The sequence below is a fragment of the Rhagoletis zephyria genome, unplaced genomic scaffold (assembly GCF_001687245.7).
Source record: "Rhagoletis zephyria isolate East Lansing unplaced genomic scaffold, Rhagoletis_zephyria_1.1 Rzeph_scaffold_07481, whole genome shotgun sequence".
In the NCBI taxonomy this organism is placed as follows: domain Eukaryota; kingdom Metazoa; phylum Arthropoda; class Insecta; order Diptera; family Tephritidae; genus Rhagoletis; species Rhagoletis zephyria.
The window spans coordinates 1-22,277 of record NW_016164564.1 but is presented as its reverse complement, the minus strand read 5'-3'; the positions used below and the strand labels follow the sequence as shown (position 1 = coordinate 22,277).

Sequence of the window (22,277 nt, the reverse complement as noted above, 5' to 3'; positions counted from 1 at the left end):
ATGAGCTCCCACAGAACGAATATCTCCCACCTGCCGAAGAGGTCCAAGAAACCGCTGTCGAAGAAGTTTCTGAACCCGCTGCTGAAGCAAAGACTGAATTAGCTGATGATGGTTACCGTTACAAAGTCTTTCGTCGCCTGAAATATCGCAAGCGTCGCGATGTCGATGAGCTCCCACAGAATGAATATCTTCCACCTGCCGGAGAGGCCCAAGAAACCGCTGTCGAAGAAGTCGCAGAACCTGCTGCTGAGGAACAAACTGAGTTAGCTGATGATGGTTACCGTTACAAAGTCGTCCGTCGCTTGAAATACCGCAAGCGTCGCGATGTTGATGAGCTGCCACAGAACGAATATCTCCCACCTGCCGAAGAGGCCCAAGAAACCGCTGTCGAAGAAGTTTCTGAACCCGCTGCTGAAGTAAAGACTGAATTGGCTGATGATGGCTACCGTTACAAAGTTGTCCGTCGCCTGAAATACCGCAAGCGCCGTGATGTTGATGAGCTGCCACAGAATGAATATCTTCCACCTGCAGAGCAAGTTCAGGAAACAGCTGTTGCTGAGGTCTCTGAACCAGCGCCAGAAGATGCTACCGTTTTGGCTAATGACGGTTACCGTTACAAAGTAGTACGTCGCTTAAAATATCGTCATCGGCGTGATGTCAGTGAACTGGCGCCGACTAATGAGTATTTACCACCAACAGAGGAAGTACAAGTGGTGGCGGAGCAACAACCGGAGGAAGAAACAGCTGTGCTCGCTAATGATGGTTATCGATACAAAGCTGTGCGCAGGTTGAAGTATCGTCGTCATTAGGGAAATCAATCGCATCTTAATATAGGAAATTCGAAAAAGCTATTATTCATGTACATAATATTCATAGGCAAAGGTATTCACATTAGATATGAAGGAAAGAATAAGAAAACAAAAAAAAAAAACGAAAAAATTCAAATACGCATTTAAGAATTAAATAAAAACATGACGAAAAATTACAAAAAAAAAATCGTGTTCATTAATTGTTAAGATAAGTAATAGACGTTGGTTGCAAAAATCGTTTGCACACATATATATGTATACATGCCGATACATACAAACATTAGTATCTATGTATACACCCATATGTATGTAAATATGTATGCCTAGTTATGGTGCTTATCTTATCACTTCCAGTGTGCAACACTTACTGGAATGCTTATCTGACTTTTGCTTGAGAAGCATTGACTCAGTTTGGCGCTTTTAACTTAGTTCATCGAAGACCATCATAGTTAACCCATTAAAATCTACGAACGACTCGTGCTTTAATTGCAACGAAGATAATTTTTCCAGTTAAACATATTTTAGAAAAATATTAATAAAATGCAGCTGGTGAAGAAAAGTTCAACATATTTGGTGATATTTTTGGGTAACGCAATTTTTTTTTCATTGAAAAAATTATATCACCTGAATTGGGATCCGTGTAAAACTTAGCTTCTACTAGTATAAGTAAATGTGATTGTGTTTGTGAGTGACCTAAATATGTACTTTTGTACGTACATATATGTTTGTATATGAGGGTGGTCCAAAAATGCATGTAAAAAAAAAGTAAAGTCGGAATTTATATGGTTAAATAAACAAATGGGTACTATTATCGAAAGTCTCTTGAAGAGAACAAGAGTTTTCCGATCGAAAAATATTTATTTTCAAGAATTCTATACCATTTCTACGAAAAGTTGTTTTTCCCCCATATAAAATACATGGAAAACTTTGGGCGCTTTGAGCGACCTCTAAATATTTTTTGATTTCAAAATAAAAAAATAAGGCTAGGGGGTGAGAGCATAAAAATTCCGACTTTACTTTTTCACATGCATTTTTGGACCCCCCCTAATGTACATATATGTATGTATACACATACTATATACAAAAACTACCGTTTTTTTAACAATTGCGTTCACTTGTTTCGTTCAACTCTACAAAAATGTTTTTGTTATCAAATTGGCTTGTGTTTATTTAGAAAAGATAGTGACTCATACGATGTTTCAAGTATTTCTAGTAAATGAAATTTATTGTTAGTCACTTAAGGCAAGAAAAACGTAATAGTTGGTTACCTCTTTCATAAAAATATTCGCGGAGTCAAGTGAGGTGTATTTGACATCCATATCTATGGAGAGTTTAGTGGCTGGAATGCATGTAGAATTATGAGGTCATCGATAAATTTGTAGATCAAAGTGTGCCACAAATAATGTTTTAACAAAATTAATGATAATTTCGTATTAATAAAAAAAATTACGTTACAAAATGAATGAGATTTAAAAATAAATTAAAGTAATTTAAACAAAATAAAATAAAATAAATGAAATAAAAAAAATGAACATAATATTTATGTGCGCTAGGTTGGTCCAAGAGTTTTTTTACCAGCCACTGCTCAGAACTAAAGTATATCGAAAATAAGGTGACCCGTATTTTTTTCTTTTGAAATCAGTTACTACTTAACTGTCGCGTAGCAGAGTGGCACAAACACGAAATTTTCTATTCAAAAAGGTCTATAGCCTACACTTCTTGACGGATTTTCATTTTTTTCTTTTGAATTGAAAGACAATTAAATTCTTTAGAGGTTTAAGGAGCCAATCTTTAATATTATTTGTTTATATTGAATTTTTTAGTGCAAAGTGCAGGGAAAGTAGGAATTTTGAAGAAAATCGATTTTCCCGTCCCTGTTAACGAATGTTACTTAATGAAAACTAGTGGAATGAAATTATAAGGCTGCTCTAAGAGGCAGAAATCACAAGTAAAATTTTAATTTTTTTTTTTAATTTTTAGAAAAATTTTAGGTTTGTAGTTTTATAACACAATAAATTAAAGTTTTTATACCATGAAATGCAAGTTTTAAGTGGTTATGAAATTATGTTGATTTTTAATAATTTTTTTGCTGGCATTTCGAGCTCATTTTACGTATGTGGAAGAAAATGCCTGAACTGAATTCTTAGTCACTGAAAACTTGCACTTTATTATCCTAAAATTTAATGGGCTATCCAACTGCATACCTAAAATTTTTTTATAAATTAAAAAAAAAATATATTTATTTATAAAGTTTAAAATTTTTCTTGTGCAATTTTGTTTTGTTTAATTATTTTCAATTAGTTTTTATGATAAAATATTCATCGGCCTTAACAGCAAAGATTTTCAGCTGTAATATTTACTCTGTCGCCAACCTGAGGCTCTCTGTTATGGCGTAAATAAAAATGGTCAAAGGAGTTTCTGAAATCTTACGCAATCATTTTTAAATACTTTTTAATACATCGAGTACCAGTATACAGCTACATTGTAGACATTTAAAAATCTAATGAATGATGATCTAATCGAAGTCGGAGGACGAGAAAATTATACACCTTTCTTTGAATGTCTGCATGCTATTTTGAGACATATTTGCTTGGCGTTGGCCACATAGAATATACTCCATTTAGAACTTTGATGTCACCAAAACGTACTCGCATCTCTTGGCGGAAATTCTTTCCAAAAAAATCAACGTCATCATCAGTTGGCATCATCTTATCACATCAGCCTCGACCTGCTTTTACGTGCCTAGTTTTCACATATCCATAACGCCAAAGAAAATTTCTGAGTAAAGCACCAGCAGATTATGCAGCCAGAAAGCAATGTTTCTCCTTACGATTTATCACTTTCTGTAACCATCGCATTAGTTTTAGTATTCTTAAAAAACTCAGCAATATCCGCCTTGGGTTAAAGGCAAGTACCCTGGAAATCGACCAAACCCAACCTGAACTGTTTAATTTAGAGAGTCGTTAGACATTTTTTTGTCTCATTTTATGGCACTACTACACATGAATTCGAAAACTGAAAAGTATGCAGCAAAAAAAGAACCAACAACTATATTTATTTTCCCCCTAGCTTTGGGTCCATTTTAAGATTTCCATATTTAATAGCCATTTATTTCAAAACTACAGTGAAAGACTTATGTATGTAAGTAAGTAAGTACTACATGTTAGCAGTGGAGCAAAACAGAAGCACACACATACAAGTGCATTCATATCCACGCAAATGTATTCAAATTCATGTGAATATGCAGGCTTAAAGTGTTGGTGATGTGATTGAAGCGACAACAACAAAGCTTTGATTTTCACATAAATTAAAATGAAATACCCTGTTGCATATGCTCGAATAGAATAGCAAAATAGAACTATGATACAAGCATATATACAAACAATTACACAAACATACATACATATGTATATTCGAAGCTCAAAAAAGAAAACCCGCTTACCACCCGTACTCCCCGACCGGCCGCAGGTGCATCCCTTCGATGGGTGAAGGAGGCGGCGGCGGCGGCGGCGGCGGCGGCGGCGGCGGAAGCCAACACAAAGAGTTGGCCAATTTTTATGGGCGTTGCGACGCATATTCACCTGGGCCGCTTGTTGGCCAGCCACAATACAATATGTACGAGTATTGACCACCGCCACATCACCTGTACATATTCTTTGGCACTCACTGTGGCATGGCTGTGGCTTCGCTTGTACACGCATTGTTGTTCTTATTGTAGGTGTCGCGTGCTACATACATACATAAATACGAGTTACACAACACGGTAACGGATGTTGTAGGCACGGAAGGGGCCCGACGTTGATAGTGACACTGATGATGATGAACTGTTTTGGCGTTTTATTGCACTTTTTGGTTAGCTGCAAAAACAAACAAAAATGTTTTTATTTATTGAGTTCCGCTACATTTTTCGTACATTTTTTTTTTGCGTAGTTTCTATCTTTTGCATAAGGTAGTATGTATATTTTGTGCGTTCCATTTTTTTTTTGGCGTTTTATGTTATGCGTCCGTATTGCGTCAGTAATGGATTTTTATGCAGATTTTTTCCGTTGTGCATTCATCGACATTAATGCACGGTTGGGAATGTACTAGAATAGCACAATATAGGATTTATCAATGTACAAATGTAGGTAGATACATATATGTATTCTATATTTTTTTCGCATGTAAATTTCACATAAAACAAATAACAAGTGGGAAAGCATTATGAACTAGAAAGTAGTATGTAAAATCAAATACGAAAAAATTTATGCAATGTTAGTTGCAGGCAGTAATGAAGTTTCAAAATTTATATCTGTCCGGATTAGGTAACTAAAATAGAATTTACGACGTAGAGTATGGCACTCATATGCGGGGAGATTAATTTTATTTTTTTCGTTCGCCTTTGCTCAAATAAATTTTATTTGCCATTAAAATACATACACATGTACATTAGGGTGATCACTCTTCATACAAAAAAACATCGAAACCGTTTTTCCATCGGAAATTTTAAATGTATTATATGAAAAATTTCGGATCCGGAGGAAGAGCTCTTATCACCGAAAAAAACATAAGCGAAATTTTTTTCAAAATTTACTTTTCGATGTAAAAATGCATTTAGATGCGCTAGGAGCATATCTACATCCTAAAGAAAATTTTGGAAAATATTTCGCTTATATTCCTTTGGCGGTTAGGGCACGATATGTACATTTTTTTCTAATTTTTGTATTAATTTTAAAAATTTCAGTATTGCTTGCCTTCTGCACACAGGAATCGGAAGCGACTAGACGTGTGATGCGCGGACGTAGAACACTTACACGTCGCTATTTTAGTAAGTATCTAAGTAATAAAAAAATAAAAAATAAAATAAAATTTTTTTTTATATATTTTTAAAGTAAAAATGTTCAGAGGAATATTATTTTAACAGCTTTTGTAACCAGTAACCAGTAACTTTTACATTCCAATCTGAAAGCCGAGCCGATCGTAAAGCTAATTACAATCGGCGCTAATCAAGATTAGTAACTGTGTAATTTTATTCCTGCTCATGCAAGTATTTAAAAAAATGCAAAAATATTTTACATCAAGCTCTGTATTGAATGGTTTTTTAAGAAGAAACAAGTAAGAAAGTCTAAGTTCGGGCGGAGCCGAACATTAAATACCCGGCGCAAGTATTAAATATATGTTTTCCACCTTTCCGAAAGCTACCGCTACATGATAAGCGGGTGTATAAATATTAAGTAAACTAGCATCCTTAAATTTCGAAATATTGAAATTTCAAGCATTTCTGAAATTTACCGTTATATGAAAAGCGGCCGTAATTTTAGTCCGATTTCAATAATTTTCAACGGTTCAATGGCAAGCACAATAACCATACCGAGTTTGGTTCAAATTGCTAGAACGGTTAGCGAGATACATATATGTGATCATAAGTGGGCGGTGCCACGCCCATTTTCCAAAATTGTACCATAAGCGTATTTCTTCGGTAAAAAATTGTTGCAACCATCAATTTTGAATAAATTAGCTTTAATATTTACTGATTTATCGAGGATTTCGTATTTTTCTAAATTACCGTTATATGGGATGTGGGCGTGGTTATTGTCCGATTTTAAAAATTTTCGGCTATTTGGTATGTCGTAGTAGGACCAACAACTGTGCCAGGTTTGGAAGAAATTGGTGCAGCGGTTACCAAGATGTACACATGTAACCATAAGTAAGCGTGGCTACGCCCATTTTTCAAAAATTTTTAATATTCTTATTTCTCGTCTAAAAGTTATTCGTAAATGATCAATTTTGAGTGAATTATCTTCAGTAGTTACTAAAATATCGCAGTTTTCGTATTTCTGAAAATTACCGTTATATGGGAGGTAGGCGTGGTTATTGTCCGATTTCGCCCATTTTCAATACCATCCGTCCCACGCCCAATAGAAGTGCATGTACGAAGTTTCGTTAAGATATCTCAATTTTTACTCGAGTTATCGTGTGCACAGACGGACGGACAGACAGTCACCGCTTAATCGATTTCTCTTTTCATTCTGATCATTTATGTATACATTTGTCTATATCTATCTCGATTCGTTTTGCCTGTTACAAACAACCGTTATGTGAACAAAGTTATAATACCCTTGTGCACAAGTGCGCTCGGGTATAAAAATTGGAATTCATCCAATAAATGTAAAACGAAATAAAATTGGTAATTTTTTTTTATCCCAAAGAGTAGAGCCAGAAAAAACTTCGCCAATCAAAACATCAATATTCATGATTTTGCTTAAAATAACTAATAACCACCTATTAAAACAAGTAATTTTTAAGCAAAAAACAAAACCAACTTCAATTCTCATATAAAAATTTTGGAGTACCGTTAATTTTTTCATTATCCAGTGATCGGATCTAAATGGATTGGATTAGTATGGGACCACCTCTGAGACACTACCTTTCCGATGCAAAAAGAATTTTCGAAATCGGTTGACGTGGTCCAAAGTTAAGCGGTAACATACATAAAAAAATATAAAATTAAAAAATATTCCGACGAATTGATAACCTCCTCCTTTTTTAAAGTCGGTTAAAAAGCGGTCCGTTTCAGCGCGAGATCAAAAATATTCGCAGAATTTAGCCAGCTAAAAACCCTTAGTACACTGGCAGAAATAGTTTCAATACGCTCTACATTTTCCTCTTCTGCGTAGCTGCGGCAAAAATCATTGGTGATACATCTTATCCTCTTAGCATGTGGGTCCATAATCGCTTTTCATCGACATTTTCCCAGATATGCCATGTACTAGTTTGACAAGTGACTAGCGGTAGTATGTATGCCATCTTCCTGGCCAGAATTCACTGCGCATACTTTTGTCTACCGCTGGCAAGTTCAAAATTCATTTCTCAGCTTTGGTAGGGGCCAAAGTAAGGGCTTTTGTGACAAGCTGTACGCGTTCCATCTTAGCTCTGGGCTTAGTCTTGGCCACCAAACGGTGATTCGTAGAACAGGATACGCCATACATGATATACTTTCGCATTTCCCGTTTTTACATATAGTCGCATTTCCCGTTTTTACATATAGCCCTCCTGGCGCGGGTTTCAAGACTCTCCGTAGTTTCTAGGAACTCGCTCTATGTAAACTTTCAGATGTTTATAGAACGTCCTTTGCTGCTTACTGTTGGACGTGAGAAATTTTATCCATCCCCGTATATTTATAGCTTTGGAAGGACATTATAGCCAACTCCAGCCTGTGATGGCTTACGAGATGTCTAATGAAGCGACCTAAGGGACAAATGGCCTGAGTACTTTGCTACGCGATGATGTTCAGTCACCGTGGTTACAGAAGTTACGCCAAGATCCGCGTTAGGCTTGCTATGTGGCCGTCTTACATATTCGGAGGACATCCTTGTAAGGTTGCTAAAAACCTGTTATCTAGGCTTATTTGCCTTCAGTGCTGAAATCTCCGGATCCCAGCAGTGAGGTTATTTTGTCCTTCTTCGGGAGGGTGTCAATCCATTACTTCCAGCACTTCCTTTGTGGCAGAGCTAACACTGGTAGGAATGTTGCCACGATTGCTTTTAGTATGATAGTATGATCGTAAGCTTAAATAAAATTAAATAAAAAATCGTTTGAGCCCCTTAGTTCACGATGGGAGTTAGAGTCTGGCCCTAGCATACCTCAAGTCTCCTAAAACCAAGAGGTTCTTTTTATTAGTCTCTTTTATAGCTTTTAAGTCGGTTGTTCAGAAAAACTGTGCAGAAGTGTTTCATGTAGGTCGTTATCAGCTAGAGAGCATGACTTTCTGTATAATTTGTATTATTCGGGATTTTTCGAGACTTTTCAGACTTTGTTTCAGATCTTTCGTCAACTTTCAAGTAAAAAAATAACACTAAAATCTCAAGTTTGCTTTTTTTTACTACCTAAAAAGTATAAAGCAAAAAAATACTGATCTCCTTCTGCAAAAAAAAAATCTTGCAAGCATTAATTTTGATTTTCACCTAAAAAAAAAATAAAATGCAAACAATTTAAACCCTGTTTCTTGCTAAAAATAATGAAAGTTAGTTAGCTGTAATTTTATGTTCCTACATCCTATTCTTGGTATACCAAATCAGTTTTAAAATCTTGTTTGCAAACCAAGTCTTCAAATTACATACATATGGATTTATTTAATAAATTACTTCTTTTTCTTACTTTGCAGCTGGCCTCGCTATTCCTGGTTGGCTACTGGCCGTACTTATAGGCATTGGTGAGCTTGTACTTGGCGGAGCACTCTATTTGGCATTGAATCGTTTTATACTAGCCAAGTCAGTACAGGAAACGAACACCTACACACCAGCAAAGCAAAGCAATGAAGTTTAAACAAAAATTATAAATACATAATTTGTTTAGCGAAATACAACACAAATGCCGATCATTACAAAAAAACTAAGTACCTAAAATGCTAACAATGCATTGTGTGAAAAACAAACCTGCTCAGGACGAACGGAGTAACTTCACAGCTGCCTCAATTATATAATAGTATAAGCAATAAATTAATTTTATGGCGTTTTCTTTTCTAGTATTAATGTTGCATTTATTCTGCCCTGTGTGTGTTCTTTTCTTAGCATTTGGCGCATAGAAACATTTACTTAATGGATGCAACATTTTCATTGTGAAAATAAAACATTAGTAATGACAATAGTAAGCAGCGAAAACGTATCAACAGTATCCACTTTAAGTTAATTAATTTTTTGTATACTTCATTTAAGTTCTTAAAATAAAACGATCTTTCTGGATCTAAACGCACGTGTGTATGTATATTTCATAGAATTTCACAATTATTTAATGCACTTATTTTTGTCTATTTAAATGGTTTCCTTTAAAACACAGATTTACCTTTGCAACGTCCTTTACTCCATTTTCAATTAGTACTCTCTTTGTTTACAAAACCAGTTGCTCTTTCTGTACAATCATATACATATGGGAAAGCATTGTAGTAGTATACTAAATTCTTAACATAACATACGTGCTTTTGAACATTAGGGTGCATCACTCTCCATACCAAAAAAAACAAATATCGAAACTGTTTTTCCATGAGACTTATAAAATTTGTTATACTTAAAGATATCCGCCAAAAAATGCCGGAAAATATTAAGATTCACGTGAGCTGGACCGATTAAAGGATAAGAAAACCCCAGTTATTTATAAATAAAATAATTTAAAAAAAAATCTTTATTCCAAAAAAATCACCACAGATGATAGAAACGCTTAAGCTTATAAAGCCTACGTAAAAATGTTTAAATATACTATCAACGGAAGCAAAACATGTAAAGAGCTTATTTCAGGTATTTTCGAATCGCCCCAGCTCACGTAAATCTGAATATTTTTCCGAATAATTTTGGCGGAAATCATTAAATACCATAGATTTTATAATTCCGATGGAAAAACAGTGCCGCAAGTTTTTTTGGTGAGGCACCCTAATGTACATATTATATATGAGCATATCCCCTAGGGTGTTCGATTATTCGCCTTTTCTCGAAAAAAAAGGTTTTTGATTTATTATATTTCAAATTAAAAACTCAGCTCCCATCCTTTGAATTCCATCATCGGAGACCCACCGCCAGCTATCGCAGACGAAGAACTCGAGTTACTTAGTGAGGCTCTCGATACTTTGACACAAGTTCATTCTGGACATTGCAGCAGGTTAAACTGTTTAGTCTAACTTGAATAAGATGTCTCGACTACACTAATCATCTCTCTATATACCCACTAATCGCAAATCCCTCTCCGTACGGCCCAAACCCGGCAGTCGATTCACTAATTTAGACAAAATTTAGTAGTCTTCAAATCGGTTTTCCTTAATTCTTTAATAATTTTCTGCAGTGCAAATTTTTCTAGTATTTAGTTATAAAATTATTAAAAATCTATGTTCCACTTTCAATCAGATAAGTATTTAGAATTTTTAGATTCTTTTATGTAAATAAACTAGGTGACAAACCCGGTTTATGCGATTATAAAAATCCGGTTTACTCGGAATTTGAAAAATCAAAATTTCAAAAAAATCTACTTAATTATTAAAAAACCGGTTGAGACCGGTTTGGAAAAACCGAATCAGTCACCCTAATACACACCATTGTTATTTCATTTAGCTATTGTTTACTCCTCTCTATCTTCCTTCGAAGCCTTTCACCTTGCTCATCTGGTTCTTCGTAACTTTTCCCCTTTATTGCGGCTGCTTATCTCGATAATGTACTTTCATTACCTATTTTTAATATTTCTACATTGCAGTTTAACTTTGGAAAAATGTTTTTAACTTTTTAAAATTTTTTATTATTTTTTTTTTTGTTTTGCTATTTTTGTTAATTAAAAACTTTTCTTTTACTTCAACCTCTGCTGGTATTATTGTATTGTTACTTTGCAGCTTGTTTATTCCTTTCGGGCTCCTTTTCTCTGCTGCAGCACTTTTGCCTTTTACACCACTTGCCATTTAATTAATAAACGCATCTCGAAAACTTTCAAAGTAGCAAAGTCCTGTCTATTGTACTTAACTTGACCAAAATGTAACAAAATACTCACATGGCTGTATACATACATACATATGTATATACTTACATACGTAAAGAAGCACAACACAGTTATCTACAAACAAGTTGTTTTATTTATTTGTTTGTTAATTTGCTTTTGCTTTAGCCTGTTGCAACAATGTTTTGGAAAGGAAGTAGTATCCTAACAGTTACATACTCCGGGCGCACAGCTTAGCATTTAAATTGATTAATAAGAGGGTTTTTATAAAAAACGACTTCAAATTTTTGAACAAAGATCGAAAAAGATGTTTGTATTTTACAATGAAATTGTTATTGTCGTATAATTTATGTTATGAATATTAGGGTGTGCTTAAAATCTCAACATCTAAATTTTGTATGCGGTACATTTGTTTTATGTGCAAAATAAAGACATCCACGAAAATTTCAAAAAAAAAATTTAATTATTTTTTTAAATCCTAAAAATTATATACCGATAAAATTTACATATTATTGAAACTTATTCATATAAACTCATAAACTCACTGAGCTAAAGCTGACCAATGCCAAAATTTTTCTCGAATTTTTGCAATTTTAAAAAAAATCAATATTTTCAAACCCTGTTAAACCCGTAAATTTTTTTTTATAGCTTTGAAATTTTCGTTTACTTCGTTCTAAATAAATTGATTTTGATATTTTAAGGACCACCATAATGAATATGCTAAATATGCACTGGAATGCATTTTTCGATTTGCATCGCCGCAGAATCACTCTTTCGGACAAGAGCTACTTTGGACTGTGTAGGAAATTGGGAACGGAAGTCCTATCTTGACTCTATAAGTCAATCATCTGCAGGCGCCGAAGGTTTGTGGGCCTTAGAGGTTAGGCAACACCAGTATTAGCTTTATAACGATATCGTCGTAGTGCAGCGAATTGAAATACAGCGGCTCCATTAGCTTGGTCATGTTAAACGAATAAATACGAACGCTTCAACTCGAGGTACTTACATGTAATAAAAGAAGACAAGGAATGCCTACTGAAAAGACCACCAATAATCATGTTTACATTTCCCTTACGTCCTTATTCTCTATAAAGTTCTAAGGAACGGTCAACTATAGGCAGCGCACACACTAAGCCTCCTTCCTCGCATGTCTTCTCCCACCCCTGTAATGGATCACCGGTACGGTTTCCTCACATTCCTTCCCTTCTCTCTCACGCCTTCTCAGGTCACAGGCAACGACTGCAAAAAAATTAATTTGTCACGTAAAGCTGGAGCTTTGTGATGTCGGCCACCTAATTTCCGCTGAATTTTTTCTAGGCTGATATCCAAATGAAAAAAGCTGCGTCGCTCTATTCACTTCACGACTAGTCGCGACTGAAGAGGATTTTGCCACAAAAGATGAAAGAGCCTACAGCGAAATGGCCGAGTACTTCGAAATAGTTACCGAATATCTGGTTTAGTCCTTGTAAATTATGGTAAAGTCAGAAGTATCAAATCAATAATGCAGCTTTCAAACCTAACTCTTATAAGTATGTCCACTGGGCACTTCTGCCGTTTGCCACTTCTGGTCTCAGCTGAGAAAATTAGATGTTGAGCCTGTGTCACCAACAGAAATGGTGCTATGTTAGATGGCACAGGGTATCTCTTGTCAGCTCTGTTTCCTTATTGCTGGTGGGCGACAATCGACCTGCTGGCATGGAGTTTTCTTTGTGCCCCGCATTGTCTACGGGGAAGGTCTACGCTCGGTTCTTTATTCCTTCTTCAGTGCAGCAGGTTCCTCTTCAAGTATCGGGGAGCGAATATTTCGAAGTAGAGCGTTCCTAGGATGGCTCCCACGGTGGCATGCCATGTGCAACTGCTTCGATGTAAAATCGTTGTGCTCTTTCACCGCCAGCACCTGACTTTCTACGTGGAGGTAGTGTTCGGATGACATGAGATGATATCCTGGAGCCGTATTTACTAGTTATCTCTCTGCATGGAATGCCATCGACCGAACCAATCACCTCTGTTTGTCGACTCCTCAGGTGGTGCTGGCTTGCGACCGCAAAAAGGTAATCGGACATAACTGCAAAGATTTTAAGATGGTTTATAGTCGGCATTGGAGGATTCTACATTTAATCCTAAGCAAATTTTCCGAAGAAGCGATGGATCTAAAATCAATTTTGTGTTTGCCAAATTACGAAAATAGGTTTAATAGATTTGGTCGTTAGTATTAAAAAATGTTTAATTAAAAATTGGGTATTATTATTAAAAGCCTCCCGAAGAGAACCAGGGTTTCCTGATCGAAAAATAATGATTTTCAAGAATTCTATACCATTTCTACGAAAAATTTGATTTGTCCCATATAAAAATACATGGAAAACTTTGAGCGCTTTGAGCGACCACTAAATATTTTTTGATTTCGAAATAAAAAAAAATAGGTGTATACTTTTTTCCGATATAAAACAATCCTAGGGGGTGAGAGCATTACAATTCCCGACTTTACTGTTTTTGAACCACCCTATTGTACATACATATATATTTATGTAAAAACTTTGCGGCACAGTACGATCGAAAATATCGCCATATGTTAGCGCCAACGGCAAGTCTCCACTTTGTCTGTTATCGATTAGTTCGCCAAAAATTATGCAACGCTTTGTGAATGAGCGTCATGATTGCCACATGTGATATTACAAACTACCACTCAAGTTTAGTAATTAGTTCAAGTGGGGCTAAAATTGAACCAGTTGTGGGTTACTTTTTTTCAAAGCTTAGCAAATATAAATAAAATCTGCTTGAAGATTTTCAAAACAAAACGATTGAGTATAAATATATACCGTTATTTTCACAAACTAATTTTCAAGTTTTTGTGCAAATCTTGTTCTATTCCGGACTTCAGTAAGAAAATACAACCCATTTATCACAGAAACAATAGCTTCTTAAGTCAAAAATCAATTTTTGAGTTACTTTTAATTTCAGAAAATTATATATGTACTTCGCTAGAAACAAATTTTTTGACAAAATGCGCTCACAATTTTCGTAAACTAAATAACTAAAATTCCATTGTTTTTAACTCTTTCAGGACCGAGCGAATCATGCTTCCCAAAAAGTTTTTACACTCATGAGGAAACGGTATCAATCATTTTAAAATTTTCTGTGTTTTATACTGTGCCGCGTTTTTTTCCTATTTTTGTCAAAAAGTTTTAGAAATAAATATTATCACCCAAAAATTTTGCAAAAAATTAATTTTTAGAAAAACCTCATTTTTTCAAAAAAAAACTTTAAGAAACAAGAATTAAAAAAAATCGGGAAAATAAGTAATTTTTAGAAAATATTTTTTTTTTAGTAAGAAAATTTACCAAAAGCAGAAAAAAATAGCGGAACGGAAAAAAAATTTTTATGTGGGAAAAAATCATTTTGACGTGTATATTTTTAATTGTAAGCTTACGGTCGTGAAAGGGTTAAAATTGTCGGAGCAGCTTATACAAAATTTTCAAACTTTAATTTAGATAAATAGCTATCTAGTTTTATTTACGAAAAAATCGAAAAATAATTTTCTTTTCATTTCCAACTGCACTAGTTTGTAACCAGTTGCCGCATCAGCAAGTTCACTTCTACATGCATACAACTTCAAGCCGCATCGCTACTCGCCTTTTGCTGGCTTTCATAAGTTACTCTGGAGCTTTTGCCTAACTAATCACAGTGAAAACTGGCATCTGTCGACGTAAATCCCAAATGCGAATGGCGACATGTCGTCAATATATGTACATACATATGTATGTACAATAACTAAGAGGCTTGACACCAGCGCATCACTTAAGCCGATTTCTCGTTTGAAGATATAACTTAAAGCAGACATAAATCGTTGGCATTTAGGCTTAAATAGACATAGAAACTTGTACGCATACATTTTCAAGTTATACGCTTGCGCATAGGGATGGCAGCGATTAATCATTTGATTAAATTAATCGATTATTTTTGTCCAATTTACGATTTAATTGCATCGTGGTTTTGTGTTTCATTAATCGATTATTAATTTGAGCAACAGAAGCCAAATAAACAATTTTTAGATTTTTTGTCTGTTTGTCTATGAAATTTAATGCAGTTTTCACCTTTGCATTGATAGAGGTCTAACTTAAAAAATAGAAAAAATATATATTAGATAGTTGCCACCTGTTTGAAAATTGCAGTTTAAGTAAACTGTCGAGTAAAGTAAGTATTGCAAGGCTTGCAGCCGAAAATATATTTGTTGAAGGTTGCCATATGTTTGAAAACTTTAATTCAGTTTAATTGATAAAATAAATTGAATATAGCAATATGTGTATCAAACTGAAGAGGTTACTGCCGAAAATATTTTTGAGGAGGCTTGCCACCTATTTGAAAAATTTTATTAAATTAAATTGATATAATAAATGAAATTTACATTACGGGTATCAAACAACACAAAACACTTTTAAGGCGCAGTGAAGCACGCCGGCTATTTGCTAGTAATAAATATTTATCACCGCTAAAAATACTCGTTTTATTTTTTTTTAAGGCTAATTAACAAGATAATTAGAAATTTTTATGGAAAAGTGTTTTTGTGAATACTCACTGTAAAAAGTGCCATTAAAAATTCGATTAATTAATTTTTTTGGCTTGTGATTAACCATATGATTAATTAATCGATTTTTAAATTTTTTTTTTGCCATCCCCAATTGCGCATGGAATTAATATTATAAAAATTTGAAAATATGTAGTAGTAATTGGCGTTAGGAAATTACGACCTCCTTGAGTCCAAAGTCGCAACGAACCAAAAATTTTCGAAAATTTAAAACTTATTTAAACTCGGGTTAAACCAAAGTACGAGTGAAATGTTTTGTCCATTTATCTACCACATTGCGGTGTATTGAGTGTTCTTTAACAAAATGTGCGTTGAAATGTGTAGTAAGTATAAACAAAATTTAAAAAAGGGAAAACGCTTTTGCTGTGAGAAATTCTGTTTTAGAAATAAATAATTAAACACGCTCTACTGATTGGCGAAAATTTTGTATTTTGCTAATCCATTTCTACTCATTTTTGTAGGCAAGGAAAACAGCACTTTGTTTTTCTCAACCTTTGCTCTAAGTGTGTGAAATTATCTGCTTAGCATTTTCACATTCAGCTTAGTTTATCATAATAATAAATCTGAAATGTGTTAAAAAGTAGAGTTAACAACATCTTTACTAGAGTATCTTATGCACATACATACATACAGCCATATCTGCATAAATAAACATGTTTTCTTACTGACATATGGCTACATACATATGTATGCAGGTATGTAAAAAGATTAGTATTAATTTAATACACAAATAAGTGCTAAAAGTATTTTAGAGCCCAGCGTATCAAGTGATATTTCCTAATTGACCCTTTAGACTTAATCGAGCGGTATTGAAAACTTCAAAATATTGCTTTCAAATAAAATTGAGTAAACACAAGTGCATATTATTCATTTAACCAGCTGGAAGCCGTATCCATATGGACAGTAATGTTGGCTTTTTTAATAAATTTTAGGAAATAGATGTGTAAATATTGAAGCGTTTTAAAAACATTTTGCATATCTAGAAAGTTTATTTTCACCTCCGGAACTAGTTATAATTTGGTTTGGGAAGTATCGAGTACTTTTGAGGATCGAATTCTTTAGTATCGATAAATTTTAAGGATCAGGTATTTTCGAGAGCACTGAGTACTTTCTTTAAATATGTATACACATGTTGGTAACATTTCAATGCAAAAAAAAGCAGTGTGGAAATTTTACAAGCTGGCAGCACTTTATTCAAATGAATATATTAACCTCAAACGACGTCAAATGAATGGCTAACTGTAGTGGATCCCGCTTAATGTAAATAGAACTCAGTACTCTTAAGTATCTATTTAACACTTAATGCTAAGTATTTTGAACCGGTCCTGCGTACAAAGTGATGATTGTAACAGATTATTTTTGAGTTCTGACTACTTTCGAGTTCTTTTATCACTACTGAATACTTTTGAATACTTAGTATCGATACTTTTAAAAATCACTTACTGTATCATATTTATGATGAGCAGGTCCTTGAATATGGGTTTACGGACAGGCCACTTCACTTTGGGGAAACATGGAAAAAGATCCTGTGTGGTAGCACAAGGAATCGATTGAGGCCCTAAATGTGCTGGCGGGTTAACCAACAAGTATGGCACCACCATTAATACTTTAGATTTTCCAAAAGAGGGTTTTCAGCATACTCCGCACTAGACTTAATGTTATTTAAATGTTTTGCAATTTTCTTAAATTTTTAATTTAAGGCATTCAATACACTGACATTGTCTGCTAATTTCGATATTAATTCTTAATGTGCAACAACAAGAATGAAATCAATTGTTCCATTGTGCAAGTAGCTTCATCTATGCAAATTAGGGTGCTCCAAAAATGCATGTGGGAAAAAGTAAAGTCGGAGTTTGTATGCTCTCACCCCCTACGATTGTTCTATACCGAAAATATATAGCCCTATTTTTTTTTTTTAATTCAAAAAATATAAATTCTAAACCATTTCAACGAAAAGTTGTTTTTTTCCATACAAAATACATGGAAAACTTTGAGCGCTTTCCACGACCTCTAAATATTTTTTGGATATAGGGGGTGAGAGCATTAAAATTTCGCCTTTTTATTTTGGACCACCCTAATGTGCATACCTAATAGTTTAAGAAAGTATGCATTTCTATGCTTGCACACAGCGACAATAAAGAAATTCACTATAGAATTAAAATTGCCTTTTAAATTTTTTTAATCCATTGCAATGCCAAGTGGCGTTTAATAAACAACATACGAAAGTGATTATAGACAATTGAAAAGAGATATGCATGTGAATATATTTAGTGATATGTATGTACCATCGACAAAGGCATGCAGTTCGTACTTTGGAAAATAAATAGAAAAAAACGCGTATTTTTAAACAACGAAAAAATCAGTTCATATCGGTGTTTTTTTTACCATACAAACAAACAAACAATATCGCGCGCACTTATCGCGCCTAATCGCCCCTCGAGATCGGAATACTCTTACTTCTGCCGCTGCCTCTTCCCTCCCCCCTCCTCTGCCACGACCAAAGTTACTGACACCAGCAGCGCCATTAAAACTGCTACTATTTTTGCCGTTGCTGCTGGGGGGTGCTGCCACCCCCAACGCCGCCCTAACTGGCCGCGGGAGGTACCTACACATGCAGCCGTCGCTAGCTTGATCATCAAATCAGTCAGTAGCCAGCGTCAAATTTCGCACATATGCGCCAATTGTAGTATATCACAAAATTGAAATTCTCAAATACTTATTCCCCAGCAGTTGGGCGATGCGGACGTACCTTAGCCACAGAGCCGTTATAAGCGTTACTAATATTACAAAATTGTTCGCAAAAGTTTTAAAAAGGAAATGAACGCGCAGTGCAAAAGCAGATTCAACAGCTCTAACTTAGCGGTGATTTGTGAAAATTCAGTGTGAATTCAGTGTAACCTGAGCGCGGAAGTGTGGCAAGCAACGCAGCAAGCGAAACACGTTCGAAAGTTTACTTTTAGTATATTTTTTTTTTTTGGAAATTTTTGAATCAATACAGTTTATGTGATTTTCTTATAAAGCACGCGTCAAACAACTTTTAACTTTAACTAAGTGTAAACGCATTGAACTGGCAAAACGCATAAGAACGTATGCTCGAACACCCTTTAGGGGAATGCCGCATGCATGAAGGCATGGAGATCACTTTGAGCCACTAATGCTGCTACTTAATACAAGCATCCATCCACTCATATTGAGCTGACAATTTCGTGGCAAAGCTATTCGCAAATAACTTTTTCGTTCACGTACAGAGTTTTCTTCTTGGCAATCCGTCTCTGCTTGTATAAGTTGAGCACCGCATCCTTGACTGCGTCGCTGCTTGGCGTGCAATTGCTTGGATTCAAATTCTTTTTAGTATTTTTTACTTTTGGTATACATATCCGTTGTGACACAAGATGCATTCGACTGCTAGCAAAGCGTCAGGATTCATTGGCCTGATGATTGTGCAAATAATTTTACTTGCACTCTTCTGGTTGTTCGTGCGCTACAGCGATGAAGCATTGCTAAGCGATGAAGGCAAAGTATTAGGCGAACAACACGTTTCCAAATATCCGCGTGAGTATTCTGACAAAGTGTATCTACTGGCTCTTAATGTCCTTTAGCCCTAGTTATAAGTGAATAAGTGATTGAAATAGAAATATAAATATTTAGTGGTGCGACAGTCGAAAGCATTTTATAAAAGTAATACACTCAACGAAAATTCTTACCATTTTTGGGGGAGATTTACAATGGAAGATGGCTGTACGATTGAGTGTTTATTTTTATGTGCTTCTTTATCTTACCATTTTATGCTCTTGTGCAGGTCAATAAACTGTGAAATTGTCCCTCAGAGTCAATTGGCTATAGCCTATCTAGAATTCTTCTTTTTTGTGAACCTATCCAGAGTCGTCCTTGGAGGAGCGGCCAACTAACTTACAATTCCATTACAATTTTTTATACATTTTTTGCTAGTTTTACTCATTATGGTATTTGAGGGGAATTCATTAAAAACATTCCTAATCTGTTACTCTCAGAAATGTATTCAATAGTTCCTCAAATACTTCCCCAAGGATCTCTTCGGGCAGGTCTGACAAATTTCTCAATAACTTTTTTTCTCTATATTCCCTATAATCCCTCTTCTTTCTATGAAAAGTTTAGGAAATCGTCGAGAACTCAAGGATATACAATTAAGATTGGTAACCCTGAATATAGAAAAAAAGCAATTCCCAGAAAATGCTTAAACCCAAGATATTCCGATTTAGACTTGTAAGGTATAATTTTTATTTCTTTGCTATTAAACTAATTCAAAGGATAAAAGAGAAAGGTAGGATGAGCGAGCGTCATTCCAAATTGAACTAGGATGTGTTAGTATTTGACAAAAAAAAATAAAAAATTTGGACATGAATAATTAGTCTACTACAAATAATGGGAAATTACCTTTCTACTGAGACCCCATAAGTCTAAGTCGNGATATACAATTAAGATTGGTAACCATGAATATAGAAAAAAAGCAATTCCCAGAAAATGCTTAAACCCAAGATATTCCGATTTAGACTTGTAAGGTATAATTTTTATTTCTTTGCTATTAAACTAATTCAAAGGATAAAAGAGAAAGGTAGGATGAGCGAGCGTCATTCCAAATTGAACTAGGATGTGTTAGTATTTGACAAAAAAAAATAAAAAATTTGGACATGAATAATTAGTCTACTACAAATAATGGGAAATTACCTTTCTACTGAGACCCCATAAGTCTAAGTCGGAATAGTTTTGGCCCAGTTATTCAAGTTTTTCGTAAATCAATCTTTAAAAAAAATTAATAAAAAACAGCATCAAAAATCTCATTATTACAATTCTGTTGAAAAGGTTTTCAAATATTTTTACCCACATTTTGTAAATTCAATCTGTTTTGTCATCTGAGGGTTTTTTTTTTAATAAGTTCTATAAGAAACTATTTTTATTCATAAAAAAATTCCATTTTTGGATTTATTTTCAAATCGGTCCAGCTCACGTAAATCTTAATATTTTTCCGAAATATTTTGGTGTACGTCTTCAAATATAATTTTTTGGTAATGTAGTCTAATATACATGAGTATTATGGCATTCGAAAATATTTACCGTATCACCAATATCAACAGAAACCCTAGGTCTGTATGTTTCAAATACATATTTGAAATTAGTCAAAACTCAGATGAGCAACAAATTAACAATTAATAATTAAAACCCCAAATAGTTTATGATATATTTACAAGTAAACATAACAACAAAATAAAAAATTTTATTCCAATAAATTACGAGTTTGTTAATACATACACACGTAGGTAGATAAAGTTGTGGAGCGAACAAAAAAGTTAAAGTTGATAACACCATTTTTACACTCAGAAATTAATTTAGATAGGTCATAACTAAATCTCATTTCAGCAACTAATGAAATATGAAGTATATTCGCCAATTTGGTCAAATTGATTTCAACGAGTTGATAGTATTTCTGAATTATGGAATATGACGTTAAGGCATGGTTGGATTGAGGACTGGTGGTTGTTCGTCTGGCTTGAGAAAAACGTTGACTGCCCTTGATTTTAAGATGGCCCCTCGCTGGTCGGGGTTAATATTAAAAAAAAAAACAGCGTAGGTGAGCAAAAGCAGGTAGTTATGATGCCAGCCTGTGATTTTTGGAAGGATAATCGAGAATTCGTTTTGAAACCAAAAAATCAAACCCAAGAAATGTAAAGCTTTTTCATTACTTAACGGCTTCTGTTTTGGTACCGCCAAATTTCCGGAAACTCCTTTTAGTGCATAGTGGAATGTTATTGCTATTCCAAATTTAAACAAAAACATGCGGGTGCTTGTCAAGCCTAGTAAAATTCCACTAAAAATCGGAGTAAAAAGTGACAAAGCTCAATTCCATTTCCTTACTTTTCAAAATTAACCCCTTAATCCATTTCCTCCACAAGTTTGAAACTGAACAAATCACGTTGCTGCCAAACAAGCTGTTTATGATACAAATATCGTTACAATTTTCTAAAATTCCCAAAAATTAAATCACAAAAATTTGCATATCTCTCAACAACATTTCTGCTGTCAATCATACGAAAATCTATTAGCTCACATTCTCACCCATATAAAATGTTTGAGTAGCAGTCAAATGATTTTGCAATGTACATACATATGCATACACATGCGCACCTATTTCTGTGTGTTGTAAAATATATATGGGGACTCTTATGAGCATAATGTCGAATGTCATTAAGCGTAATCAACGCAGTGTTTCGTTTATCTATGGTGGGAACATTTTATTTTCAGGCGGCAATGTAACAAAGCTCGTATAAAATATGGTTGTAACAAACAACACGTATTTACGTAGTACTACTTGTGATCATTGACGCCTGCAGGCTCAAAATTTTTGACGTCTCGCATATGTTTGGATACAAGTTGTCAATCAAAATTTTTTGTAAGATATGAATACT

General features: G+C 34.5%; 2 protein-coding genes across 2 annotated transcripts in view; both read left to right on the top strand.

The window, feature by feature from the left end:
- The window catches only part of LOC108374228 (uncharacterized), a 3,366-nt gene extending 2,557 nt beyond the window's left edge, over positions 1-809 (top strand). The window contains exon 2 of the mRNA XM_017630206.1: positions 15-809. Coding sequence (XP_017485695.1) covers positions 15-809 — 795 coding nt within the window. The remainder of the gene's footprint in view (positions 1-14) is intronic.
- Positions 810-1,214: 405 nt separating this feature from the next.
- On the top strand, positions 1,215-9,539 carry LOC108374230 (uncharacterized). The gene is made up of 3 exons (XM_017630208.1): positions 1,215-1,395; positions 5,533-5,616; positions 8,953-9,539. Exons 1-3 carry the CDS (start codon positions 1,350-1,352, stop codon positions 9,111-9,113), a joined length of 291 nt encoding a protein of 96 aa, XP_017485697.1. The 5' UTR covers positions 1,215-1,349; the 3' UTR covers positions 9,114-9,539.
- The last annotated feature ends 12,738 nt before the right edge of the window (positions 9,540-22,277 follow it).

What these genes read in the sequence shown, in the direction of transcription:
- LOC108374230 (XM_017630208.1), top strand. Translation starts at nt 1,350, where the DNA reads ATGCAGCTGGTGAAGAAAAGTTCAACATATTTGGTGATATTTTTGG. An exon ending in ATATTTGGTGATATTTTTGG is followed by an intron (nt 1,396 to 5,532) that starts GTAACGCAATTT and finishes TAAAAATTTCAG; the next exon opens with TATTGCTTGCCTTCTGCACA. An exon ending in ACTTACACGTCGCTATTTTA is followed by an intron (nt 5,617 to 8,952) that starts GTAAGTATCTAA and finishes CTTACTTTGCAG; the next exon opens with CTGGCCTCGCTATTCCTGGT.